At 36.4% G+C, this 13,923-nt stretch overlaps 1 protein-coding gene across 1 annotated transcript in view; it reads left to right on the top strand.

Moving 5' to 3' along the window:
- Positions 1-10,060, top strand: part of BMPR2 (bone morphogenetic protein receptor type 2) — a 189,825-nt gene extending 179,765 nt beyond the window's left edge. The window contains exons 11-13 of the mRNA XM_082630486.1: positions 3,228-3,400; positions 6,844-8,123; positions 9,432-10,060. Of these exons, the coding sequence (XP_082486612.1) occupies positions 3,228-3,400; positions 6,844-8,123; positions 9,432-9,682 (1,704 nt within the window). The 3' untranslated portion in view covers positions 9,683-10,060. The remainder of the gene's footprint in view (positions 1-3,227; positions 3,401-6,843; positions 8,124-9,431) is intronic.
- Positions 10,061-13,923: the final 3,863 nt, after the last annotated feature.

The raw sequence follows: 13,923 nt of genomic DNA, 5'->3' as shown, positions 1-13,923 counted from the left end.
TTTTCTAACATACTAATGGGAATTACTACACCCACTTAACCTATTTTACTTAGCAATTGGAAACATATACATCTTCCTAATTCTTTGCTACATAGTATCCATTATACCATAAATTTTTAGCAGATTGCTGTTAGAGGACATGTAGGTAATTTCCAGCTTTTGCAGTTATAAATGACAACTGCAGTGAACATCTTATACATGCATTTTTCTGCAAATGTAAAAGTGTAGTTGAGGATTAAATTCCTGGAAGTAGTATTGCTGGATCAAAGGGTAAATACATTTGAAGTTTGTTATTGCCAGATTACCCTCCAAACTGATGGCACTCCCAATAATAATATATATTGGGAGCCTGTTTTCCCATCACTAACGCTTTGTGTTACAAAATTTTATTTATCGTTGTTAATGTGGTAGGTAAAAATGGATCTTGTTTTGATTTGTAACTAGTAAATAATTGAGCCACAATTTGAAGCCAGGATCTTAATTGAGCTGGTACTGACACTACAAAGCTGGAACTAATATTCTTAACTACTACATTGTATGTACTACCTCAACGTGGTGAATAAGGTTGAGCATTTTAGCATATATATATATATATATATATATATATATATATATTTTTTTTTTTTTTTTTTTTTTTTTTTTTTTTTGCGGTACGCACGCCTCTCACTGTTGTGGCCTCTCCTGTTGCGGAGCACAGGCTCCGGACGCGCAGGCTCAGCGGCCATGGCTCACGGGCCCAGCCGCTCCACGGCATGTGGGATCTTCCCGGACTGGGGCACAAACCCGTGTCCCCTGCATCGGCAGGCGGACTCTCAACCACTGCGCCACCAGGGAAGCCCAGCATATATATTTTTTTTAATTAATTTATTTATTTATTTATTTTATTTTTGGCCGTGTTGGGTCTTCGCTGCTGCACGCGGGCCCCCTCTAGTTGCAGCGAGCGGGGGCCACTCTTTTTCGCGGTGTGCAGGCGCCGCACCGCGGTGGCCTCTCCCGCCGTGGAGCACGGGCTCCAGGTACGAGGGCTTCAGGAGTTGTGGCTCCCGGGCTCCAGAGCGCAGGCTCAGTAGCTGCCGGGCACGGGCCCTCCCAGACCAGGGCTCGAACCCACGTCCCCCACATTGGCAGGCGGACTCCCAACCACTGGGCCACCAGGGAAGCCCTAGCATATTTTTAAGGTATTTGCATTTCTTGTTTATGTGCACTGTGTCTATATTCCTATTATGGATTTACTATCATTTTTTTAAGTGTCTTCTTACTGGCAAGCATCATAGAAATAATTGATTCTGCCAAGAAACATCAAGAGATGCTAAAACTGGTGGGTGAAAAGTTGAATGCAGATCAGGATATTTACAGGGCTTTGAGTACTTCCCCCCCAAACGGTGATTGATTATTAAAGGGAAAATAGAACTTTACAGTGAAGAAACCTGGCAGACACCAACTCAGTCATGTGATCAAGCTTAACTTCTCTAGTAATGGGACAAATCAAAAATGTGTACCACATGCTAGGATTCAATGGGAAGAACACAGCATCTCTTTTGTGATTTTCTGCCAAAGATGCAAACTTTGATCATGAGGAAACATCAGATAAGTTGAGGAACATTTTAAAAAGTAACTGGCCTATAATCTTCAAAAATGTCAAGATCATGAAGGACAAGAAAAGTAAGTTTGAAATTATTTCAAAATAAAAATTCCTCTTTTCATAACTTGGGACCAGTTCATTTTTTCAAACCAATATTAAAATCCACTAAGATAAATGTATAACTAGTTTTTAGAGGTATATTTGTCACAAAAAGTTAGTTATAATTGATTCTTGAGTTTCTTTTATTATCTTCAAATCCAAGTCCATTTTAAATCCATTATATACAGTCTTTCCTCGTTTTTCATGAATTTCATATTTGGAATTCAACTACTTGCTAAAGTGTATTTGTAGTCCTGAAATCAACACTCAGAACACTGTCCCAGTCATTTGTAGGTATGTGTAGAGCAGTGAAAAACTTGAGTTCAGATGTAATGTTCCCAGCTGAAGGTCTAACAAGGCCTTCTTGCTTCATCTCTTGTACTGTAAAAAAGTGTCCTTTTTGCTATGTATTTAGTGCCTTATTTTTCCACATTTTTGTGCATTTTATTGGTGATTTCACAGTTTAAAGTGGCCCTTAAGTGTAATGCTGAACTACTGTCTAGTATTCCTACGCACAAGAAGGCTGTGATATTCCTTATGAAGAAGGAAAACCATGTGCTAGATGAGCTTCATTAGGGCATGAGGTATAGTGCTGTTGACCATGAGTGCGATGTTAATAAAGTGATAATATATATTTTAAAAGGTATCTTTATGTACATAAAATCTGGTGTGTTTTTTTTGGCTGTGTCGGGTCTTAGTTGCATCATACGGGGTCTTAGTTGTGGTGTGCGGGCTTCTCTCTAGTTGTGGCACGTGGGTTTTCTCTCTCTAGTTGTGGCACACAGGCTCCACAGCGCATGGGTTCTGTAGTTTGTGGCACTTGGGCTCTCTCGTTGAGGGGTGCAAGCTCAGTAGCTGTGGCAGGTGGGCTTAGTTGCCCCGCGCCATATGGGATCTTAGTTCCCTGACCAGGGATTGAACCCGAGTCCCCTGCATTGGAAGGTGGATTCTTTACCGCTGGACCACCAGGGAAGTCCCTAAAATCTGTTTTTTAAAAGGGAGCTTATACCAACTTTCCCCAAATGGGACACTATTGTTCATTGCTTATATGTATGAATGCTACAGAATGGGACTGCTTTTTAAATACGAAGAAAATGCCAGGCCTTTAATATTTACGGTTTGAATGAAGCACTCTTACTAGGAGAAAAGGAGAAAAAGTTCACCTAGAGATTGAAGACAGACTAGCGCCAAAATTTCATAAAACTCAGAACTCAGTTTTGAAGTGGAATTAGTGGCTATTGAATGAAATAACAGTGCTGTGGATCAACAATGACATAAATGTGTGGCCTTGAAGAAACATGTAACTTACTATAACTGCTTACTATTGTGGATAATTCTTCAATGAGTCCAGTTAAAGTTTGCTTACATACTTGCTCCTCACCTTTTGAGAAATATGCCCCTTTACAAATCTCTGAAGTCTAAGATATTTTATTATAGTTATATAAAATATTGGTTAAATAAAACTGATTTTTCTTTCACTTCATGTTGCTAAAAAACTCAGTATTTTTTGATAAGGTACACTGTTTGACCATGTACTTTATTACAGGCAGTGAGGTCACTCAAGGAGACAATCGAAGACTGTTGGGACCAGGATGCAGAGGCTCGGCTTACCGCACAGTGTGCTGAGGAGAGGATGGCTGAACTTATGATGATATGGGAAAGAAACAAATCTGTGAGCCCAACAGTCAATCCAATGTCTACTGCTATGCAGAATGAGCGGTAAGACCCTGAAGGTTTGGAATCCCTCTGTCAGTATTTAAAACTGATACCAAACAGAGAACAGGAAATAAATACTATTAAACCAGACTAAAAGTGCAGTGATGAACTTGCACAATCTAATGTCATAATTTTTCTTTCAGTATTCCTGTTCTTTTACTGAAGTTTTTGTTTGGTATAAGTGCAAGGTGAAATCTGTGTTTTTGTATATCTAACGATATAGTAAAAGATCAATCTTTCTCTGTTAATGCTCCAAGTTCCCTACAGTAATGAAGGAAAAACATTTTCATAGTTCCAAAATTTATAAGCACTTCTACATACTATATTGTCTTGATTATACTTTGTTGGTATTATTTCTCTTTCCCCTGCATTTTGTTTGTTTGTTTAAAGGAAATAGAACTATGAACTTGCCTATGTATCTAACCACTGCTTCGCTGGAAACTAAAGTTTCCAGCCTTCCTATCCAATGTTCTTTCTTTATAGAATGCTACTACATTTACAAGAAAGCAATTTGTAAGGTCTTTTCATCCCATCATGAGCATTATTTCATGAGACATTTCTTTATTAGAACTATGATTTTTGGTTCTAAATAAAAGGGCTTAAAAAAAAATTCCTAAAACTTGGAACTTTCAGACAGTGTAATCTTTGTTCCATGTTTAGGGGATAAAGTCTTCCCACAAATTTATCATTTTATCTAAAACGTTATGTTAAAAGTTTTTAGAAGGGCATCCAGGAAAGAGTAACCAGAGAAAATTGAGATAAAAACAACTCGATTCTTGAATCATTTTCTTTGCTCTTTTCTATTGTTCTAATTTCTGAGAATGATTTGTGTTATGAACTATAGGCCCCAAATTGGGTTTACACTACTTACATTTAGACTGAATTACCTTTAGCATATAAACCTTTATTCCCATTATATCAGGAAGTCAAGGAAGATAGAGACTAGCAATTCTAAATATAAATTTTCTCATTTTACACACACCTGAAGATAGTCTTCCTCTTCCATCTCCCTTTATCTCTGTATTTTCTATGTGCTTTAGTATGCTATTTGCATCTCTCTTAAGAGTCAGCTACTTTTACTTTAAGTGTTTTTTAACTTTTCTTGACTGGTAAGAAGAAACTTTGATGCTCCTCCTTTCTTTGGCCATTTTTGCCTCCTGTGTTATTCAGCTCTACCCTTTACATGCTTCTTTTCATGTCTTCTAAATAGTTTCCTCCAAATCATAGTTCATCCCACACTCATTCCACTCTAGGTTTCATTGTATTGAATCCTACCCTACAGCCCTCCTTCACTTCCTTTTCTTGTGCAGTACAAAAGCTTTTTTCTTCCTCCCCTTCCTGTCATTCCCCTCATAATAACTTCATCAGTCTTTCTTCATAGCACTTCTTCTCCTTTAGTTGCTGCTTTTCTGCTATAACACTTGTATCTATTAATGTTCCCAATGTTTATACTTGATTGTTTTAGTTAAAACTCTCCTCACTTTTATTTTATTTTATTTCATTTCATTTCATTTTTTCTTCCAGTTTTATTGGGGTATAATTGATATAGAGCACCATATAAGTTTAACATATATAGCATAATGATTTCACTTACATACATCATTAAATGATTATCACAATAAGTTTAGTGAATATTCATCATCTCATATAAATACAAAATTAAGGAAATAGGGAAAAAACAATTCTTTCCCCTTGTGATGAGATCTCTTCGGATTTACTCTCTTAACAACTTTCATACATAACATACAGCAGTGCTAATTATATTTATCATGTACATTACATCCCTAGTACTTATTTATCTTATAACTGGAAGTTTGGACCTTTTGACTGCCTTCATCCAGTTCCTCCTACCCCCACCCTCTACCTCTAGTAGCCACAAGTCTGATCTCTTTTTCTATGAGTTTGTTTTTGAAATATAATCGACCTACAACACTATGTTAATTCCTGTTACACAACATAGTGATTTGGTATTTCTGTACATTTCAAAATGATCACCGAGATACGTCCAGTTACAGTATATCACCATACAAAGTTATTACATAGTTATTTACGATATTCCCCCACAGTGTGCATTTCATACCCATGACTCATTTATAATGCAACTAGAATTTTATACCTCTTCATCTCCTTCACCTATTTCTTTCCTCCCTCCAACCCCCTCTTCTCTGGCAACTACCTGTTTTTTCTCTGTATCGGTACCTCTGTTTCTGTTTAGTTTTGTTTGTTCACTTGTTTTGTTTTTTAGATTTAATGTAAAAGTGAAATCATATAGTGTATCTGTTCACCTATCAATAGGCACTTCGGTTGCTTCCATATCTTGGCCTGGCTTTTATTTTTAAAACATAAATATATTACAATGTGATGCTCAAGAACCATCACTCCCAAGGTGTGACAGTGAGAGTGAAAAACCCTTGGTAACTGGAGAACAGTTCTGAACCTTTGATTTTTTTTTTTAATTAATTAATTTATTTATTTATATTTGGGTCTTCATTGCTGCATGCTGGCTTTCTCTAGTTGCGGTCAGCAGGGGCTACTCTTCTTTGTGGTGCGTAGGCTTCTCATTGCAGTGGCTTCTCTTGCTGCGGAGCATGGGCTCTAGGTGCGCAGGCTTCAGTAGCTGTGGCACATGGGCTCAGTTGTGGCTCGTGGGCTCTAGAGCACAGTCTCAGTAGTTGTGACGCACGGGCTTAGTTGCTCCACGGCATGTGGGATCTTTCTGAACCAGGGCTCGAACCCGTGTCCTCTGCATTGGCAGGCGGATTCTTAACCACTGCGCTACCAGGGAAGTCCCTGAATCTTTGATTTTTTTTTTTTTTTTAAATATGAGTGTCACGTTCTGCCTTGTACTCCAGGCTCTAAGACCCATATCTAAGACCTTCATTGATATGGCCCAAACTACCTAAGAAGGTATGTTTTTTTGCTAGACTGTGCCATTTAGTGGAACACTTTGGAACAACCTAAAAGCTTGTATTCTTTTTACTATTTGGAACTTAATTGGTAACGTATTTGTTGAGTAGCCACTGTGTATCTAGAATGGTGGAAATGCAAAATACACATGCCTTGGTTCCTCCTCTCACGGAACTTCACAGTTCATGCAAATATACAATTTATAAAGATATATTTGCTAATATTACAAAACTATAGGGGAGATCTTTAAAAATAATAACTCTTATAAACCAAAATAATGAACATCTATAAAAATCATATCTAGATCGACATAGGTTTTTTGGTAGGGTTAAATAGTATAAAACTAGCCTTTAGCAAGTTATTAGTTGATACTTGATTAATATTTGATTAGAATTTTTTTTCTTAAATAATCTCTAGGATATTGTGGGTTAGAAATAAAATAAAAAGCAGTTCATACTTTAAAATCAGAGGTGTTAAACTTGGAGAGTCAGTTTGTCATAAATGTATTCTCAATGTGGCACTTTTTTTCTTTCTTTAAGCAACCTGTCACACAACAGGCGTGTGCCAAAGATTGGCCCTTATCCAGATTATTCTTCTTCCTCATACATTGAAGACTCTATCCATCACACCGACAGCATTGTGAAGAATATTTCCTCTGAGCATTCGATGTCCAGCACTCCTTTGACTATAGGGGAAAAGAACCGAAACTCGATTAACTATGAACGGCAGCAAGCACAAGCTCGAATCCCCAGCCCTGAAACAAGCGTCACCAGCCTGTCTACCAACACTACAACCACAAACACCACTGGCCTCACTCCAAGCACCGGCATGACCACTATATCTGAGATGCCATACCCAGATGAAACAAATCTGCATGCTACAAATGTTTCACAGACAATCGGGCCAACCCCTGTCTGCTTACAACTGACAGAAGAAGACTTGGAGACCAACAAGCTGGACCCAAAAGAAGTTGATAAAAACCTCAAGGAAAGTTCTGATGAGAATCTCATGGAGCATTCTCTTAAACAGTTCAGTGGGCCAGACCCCCTGAGCAGTACCAGTTCTAGCTTGCTTTACCCCCTCATAAAGCTTGCGGTGGAAGTGACTGGGCAGCAGGATTTCACACAGGCTGCAAATGGCCAAGCATGTTTAATTCCTGATGTCCCACCTGCTCAGATCTATCCTCTCCCCAAGCAACAGAACCTTCCTAAGAGACCTACTAGTTTGCCTTTAAACACCAAAAATTCAACAAAGGAGCCCCGGCTGAAATTTGGCAGCAAGCACAAATCAAACTTGAAACAAGTAGAAACTGGAGTTGCCAAGATGAATACAATCAATGCTGCAGAACCTCATGTGGTGACGGTCACCATGAATGGTGTGGCAGGTAGAAACCACAACGTTAACTCCCATGCTGCCACTACCCAGTATGCCAATGGGGTAGTACCATCTGGCCAGACAGCTAACACAGTGGCACATAGAGCCCAAGAAATGCTGCAGAATCAGTTCATTGGTGAGGACACCCGGCTGAATATTAATTCCAGTCCTGATGAGCATGAACCTTTACTGAGACGAGAGCAACAGGCTGGCCATGATGAAGGTGTTCTGGATCGTCTTGTGGACAGGAGGGAACGGCCACTGGAAGGCGGCCGAACTAACTCCAATAACAACAACAGCAATCCATGTTCAGAGCAAGATGTTCTTACACAGGGTGTTCCAAGCACAGTAGCAGACCCTGGACCATCAAAGCCTAGAAGAGCACAGAGGCCTAATTCTCTGGATCTTTCAGCCACAAATGTCCTTGATGACAGCAGTTTGCAGTGTAAGTGGAGGGACTGTATAATCTCTCCTGCTTGTCTTTTGGGACCTTTAAGTAACTACTTAGAAACAGATTGTGTTTCAACAGCAGTATTTACTTTTCCACATTTTATTGGACTTCAAAAGTAATTAGACTGTTGTAAAGAAAAAAGTAATTTTTTTGTTCATAATTAAAAAGTCAGTGTCACAATAATCAGAATAATTACCAATTTAATATGTGCCTTATGTAGCTGCTGGTTTATAATGCAACTCACATACTTTCTGTGAATAGTTGAGATAAAGTACTCACCAGTTTAAAAGATCCAAGTAAAATGATAACAGTATAATTTTTGAAACAGTTTGTCGAGCATATTATATCTATTATATACACATTTAGATTTTATCTGACTAATCTTAATAAATCTTAAAAGTCCAGAGGAAATTCAGAAAAGTCACTATAAAAAAACTATAAAATTGTTCTTGGTTTTTAATGTCAGTTTTTTCAGGAGTTGTGTGTTGAGTCTCTCACATGCCTGTAGCATTGTGCTATGGGACCTCTAGCAACTTAAACAGATAACTTGATACTTGGTTTATGGTCCTAGAGGGACTGTAACACAGACAGGAGAGCTCACCAAAATCTTTAAGTCATCATTGTACAAAATGATTTCTCTTTTAGACCGATAGCACTTATAAAGCACTTATAAAAAAAAAACTAAGTCATGTTTTATAGTTGTTGTCAAGGACTACGAAATGGACTAAAGGGATTCAGCTGTCCCAAATCAGTAGAGTCTAGCCCCTTGCTTGAGTGGCTTGTATTATAGAAAAGCTGACATACCTTATGACAAGGTTCCATATCAGTAAAATGTCTTGTCAGGTTTGAGACGGGGAAGTTAGTAGAAAATTTGTACTGTAGTGTTTATGTCATTCTTCTGAAAAGTATTATATTCCAGGTGCCTACTTTGAGCATGAAGTAGAATGATTAAATGCATTTTGCCAAGTTAGGCTTGCTACCAATAACCAAAGGATTTGAGAATACAATTGAGAACTTGGAATTTTCTCCTCTGTTTTTGCTTTTTGTGGTTTTTCTATATTTTCTTCCTTGCCCTATGGAATAATTCAACCAGTTATAAAAACGTTGGGCTTACAGAGTCTCAAAAATAAGTTGGTTAAGTTTTGCCTAGAAAAATATTGCTTGGCATCATAAATTTCAAGAAATGTCCATTAGCTCCTCCTGTAGACATTAGTTTGATCTCTTTTCCAGTTACAACCCTAACTTTTTACTTTTTAATAGTTTCTTTACATATAGTTCATTTTTCTGCACTTTTATTTTCAGTAGGTGAGTCAACACAAGATGGCAAATCAGGATCTGGTGAAAAAATCAAGAAACGTGTGAAAACTCCCTATTCTCTTAAACGGTGGCGCCCATCCACCTGGGTCATCTCCACTGAACCACTGGACTGTGAGGTCAACAACAATGGCAAAGACAGGGCAGTTCATTCCAAATCCAGCACCGCTGTTTACCTTGCAGAAGGAGGCACTGCCACAACCATGGTGTCAAAAGATATAGGAATGAACTGTCTGTGAAATGTTTCCAAGCCTATGGAGTGAAATTATTTTTTGCATCATTTAAACATGCAGAAGACATTAAAAAAAAAAAACTGCTTTATTCTCCTGTCAGTACCCCCTCCCACCCCTGCAACAAGGACTTGCTTTAAATAGATTTCAGCTATGCAGAAAAATTTAGCTTATGCTTCCATATTTTTTAATTTTGTTTTTTTTTAAGTTTTGCACTTTTGTTTAGTCTCGCTAAAGTTATATTGTCTTTTATGACCACAGAATTATATGTGTGTGTATCAAAAGTGGTCTCAAAATATTTTTTTAAGAAAAAAAAGCAAAAACAATGTATTGCTGATAATCAGTTTGGACCAGTTTCTAAAGGTCATTAAATCAGAAACAAATTAAGACAGGTTTGACTGCAGTGGTGTCTGGTATCCATGTTTTATTTCTGGGCACAAGCTAGTTTCTATGTTGATATGTTCCTGAACACATTATCTGTTGGACTTTCTTTTCTCTTGTGTTTTGTTTGAATGTGCAATAGTCTATAGGCCACAAATAGCTTTCTCATAAGTTCTCTTCCTAACAGAATACGCATTCTTCCATGATATGAACATTTTCCTCCCCCATCCTCCATACTTTCAGCAGGTCAGTTCTTTGACAGTGAATTTTTGCACAAGAGAAAGCAGCTACCTGATTTCTTGCTTTCTCTCTCCTTATGGAGAATGCAAAAACATTGTCTCAAAGGGCTCTAAAGAAAGAACTACCAAAACCTAATTTGAAATGCCATTTCTTTTATCCTTCCAAATCCTAAACATTTCCTTCCAGGCATTTTAATAAACATATTTGATTCTGGTTTTGGAAGTTCGTAAGAGCATAGAACAATGAGCAAGTCAAATATTAGCTGTTTTCCATTTTATTTTATTTTTTTATATGTATGTTCATGTTCCATATTCATTTATTTAAGTAGCACATTTTTATCAGAAAACTTATAGAGCTATACTTATATGGAATTTTTAAGTAGATAGATGGTTAACACAATATAGTATTATAGCCTTCATTCTTGGAATAGGCCATGTTTGACTCAAATAAAATTACATCCTGTTTAAAATAACTCCAAAAGTAATTCATAGTTTTGAACCTGTAGTATCTTTTTTTTTCTTTTCCCAAGCAAAGCCTGGTAACTTTATCTGAAAATGATTCCTCTTCCCATGACCTAAAACACTGTGTAGAAAAATCATTCAACTGGCATGCCAAATCCCTGTGGAAGGAAGGATTGCTGCCAAACCTATCATTTTTGAGCAGCCTGAGACTTAACCTCTCTGTTTTCAAAACTGTTTCTTCACTAATCCATTTTCATAATTTTTCCATTTGCCAGTTTTTCATATCATCTTTGATATGTGAGCATTTATTATTTACGTTATATTAGAATGTACCTTTTAGTGATAATATTATGTATATTCAAATCATGTTGTTTTTTTAAAGCTTCCTTTGCTTCTTTCATTACTGATAATCGTCTCTAAAACAATCTCTGCATGTTTTTTTAAATAAAGCACTTTATGTCAAATAAGGGACTTTTTTTGTGAGTACAAATTGTTTTCTATCAATTTGCAAACAATGAAGATCTCACTTTTTTTTTTCCAGATTCTCAGAGTACTTAATAGACTAATTAAGTTCTAAGATTTCTCTGGGAGATAAAAAAGCTGAGAGGAAAACACAAATCCCAAATTCCTGATTGAAGTTTCTATCTCCTGAACAAAATTTTCTCACTCATATTCCTCTATCCACATCATTTAGCTAAAGACAGCCTAAATTTCCCAATTTGCTATCCAAAATATTTATAACTTACTTGTGCATATAAGCCTTCTTTTGTTTGCCATCTACTGTGATCTTATGAAGTGAGATGTTCAGCTAGATTGCTGAACGTGGTTTTGAATTCTTAGAATTAACATTATTTTGCTAGTACCCAGGATTTCCACCCTTTGTATTTTATTGGCCCTTCTCTTGATTCAGATCCTTAACATATTCTTCAGTCATCTAGCATAAAAATTTTTCATTTTCTTATTTTTTAATCTATGTAATGAATTATTTGTATTTTTTCCAATGAATTTTCACTTGGTTCTCTTGATTTTCAATGGCTTTCAACTGCATTCCAGGATATTACTTTTAAGTATTTCTAGAACATCTTTGAGTCCAAATAAATTATATTCCTTCTCCAATTGGAAGCATCGAAGGTAAATGACCATTTGAGGTCTAACTCATTTTTCCTGACAGAAGAGTTGTCTTACATTCTACTACACTGTGTTTTGGCCAGTTAATTGTAAGGTTTTCAGCATTTTTCAATGTTTAATAGTAAAATGCTTTCAAAAATTGGTATACCAATTTAAAAGAACTCCTTATAGTTTCCCATTTTTATGCGAGCATATTTAAAACAGATAATTTCCTTTCCCCATGTTTTTATTAGTAGACTCTTGGAAAAGTAGGAGAAATAGTGTAGATCATTTTAATAAATTTTAAATTAAATTGTACATCAGACTCATTTACTTTTAGAATCTGTTTGCTGTTACAAGCAAGCAAGATTACTTAAAATACTCATTTGCAAACTTTATTCATGTAATAATAATGTATCTTAAATCTAATATTTAACTTCCATCATAAAATTTTTCATGTAGAAAAGCATTTGGGTCCCTTTGAATTAAAGGCTATTCATTTAATGAAAAAATACTAAAATTCAACCTTAAAAGTATTATAACCCTAAAAGCATCATAATAGGTAATCAAAGTCTAATATTAATTCCCTTAACTATCCTAATTGTATACCAGAACTAAGTCATTGAAAGAACTTGATTTGAATTGAGTTTAGACAAAATGATTTAATTATAATTCCTAAAACGTTCCCTCTTTTTAAATGCATAATTGGAAAAAAATATTGGTGTAAAAACCTATTGGAAGGCAAAGGAGTAGATACTAATACTAATTGGCCATTTATTATATACTGAATGCTGGGATATATATATATATATATATATACACACACACACACATTATCTCTTTTACTCCTCATAGCAACCGTATGAGGATTATAGTTAATATTCCCATTTTACAGATGGGGAAACTGAAGCTAAGAGAAGCTAAGTAATTTGCCCGAGGTCCACATCTAGTATTTGACAAATCTGTGACTTTTAACCTAGGCTTGCTGTCTTCACATCTCTTTCATCAACAGCACACTGCCTATACACTGTATGACAGTATGCATAATGGACAGACATTTTGTAAGAAATTTAGTCATTATACCCCAGCACAATTGTGGCTTGTATATAAGCCAAACCAGATACCTTAATGACTTTAGAAATTAGACAAACAAAAGGAGATGTACAGACATGTCTGTGGTGATTGTTGCTTGAGAAAAAATTACTAATTCAAGACAAAATTCAATCCCACATCTGCCATCATGAATCTTATCATTTCATTTCTCTTCACTCCTGACATTCTTATACTGCAGAACTAAAGGTAAAGTAAATTTTAAGGGAAAAGCGAAGGCTTATGGGAACAGAGATCTTTTCCTAAATTGATTCTATATTTGATTTCATGGAATTAATTTAATGTTCACTTTGTCTCATCAATTCTTTCACTTCATTTTGAAAATTTCTGCTTTTAAAAGTGACTTTAGAAAATTTTACTAATCCAGAGAACTAATTGAAGAGGATGTAGGAAGGATAGAAGGATAATGTCCTTTTTATATAGCAACTTGTATAGCTTCCTTTCAGGTATCCACTCGTTCCAGAAAATGTGTGTTGGTTCTGAATGTGAAAATAATTAAAGAAAGGAACACTCAAGTAAGTATGTGTTTCAGTGGGAGTTATCATAAAATTTGGCAAGTATTTTTATTTAAAATATTTTCTAATTTGGCTTCTAAAGCCAAATGAAACACCTGATAGGCTGCAGCTATTTACTGAATTTTCCATTCTCTAAACCTCTCTCTTCAAAGTCATATAAAGTGGAAAAAAATTTCAACAAACTTTTTGGGGGTTTTTTTCTTATAAAAATGAAGATTTCATTGGAGGTAATTAGTTCCTAGAATGTGAAATTACATTCTATTTCTATACAACCTTTTTTTTTTTTTTTTTTTTTTCTTTTTTTTTTTTTGCGGTATGCGGGCCTCCCACTGCTGTGGCCTCTCCCGCTGCGGAGCACAGGCTCCGGATGCGCAGGCCCAGCGGCCACGGCTCACGGGCCCAGCCGCTCCGCGGCATATGGGACCCCCCCGGACCG

This window comes from Mesoplodon mirus (assembly GCF_964341445.2).
Source record: "Mesoplodon mirus genome assembly, chromosome: 8".
Classification (NCBI taxonomy): Eukaryota; Metazoa; Chordata; class Mammalia; order Artiodactyla; family Ziphiidae; genus Mesoplodon; species Mesoplodon mirus.
This window is presented reverse-complemented; position numbering and strand designations above follow the sequence as displayed.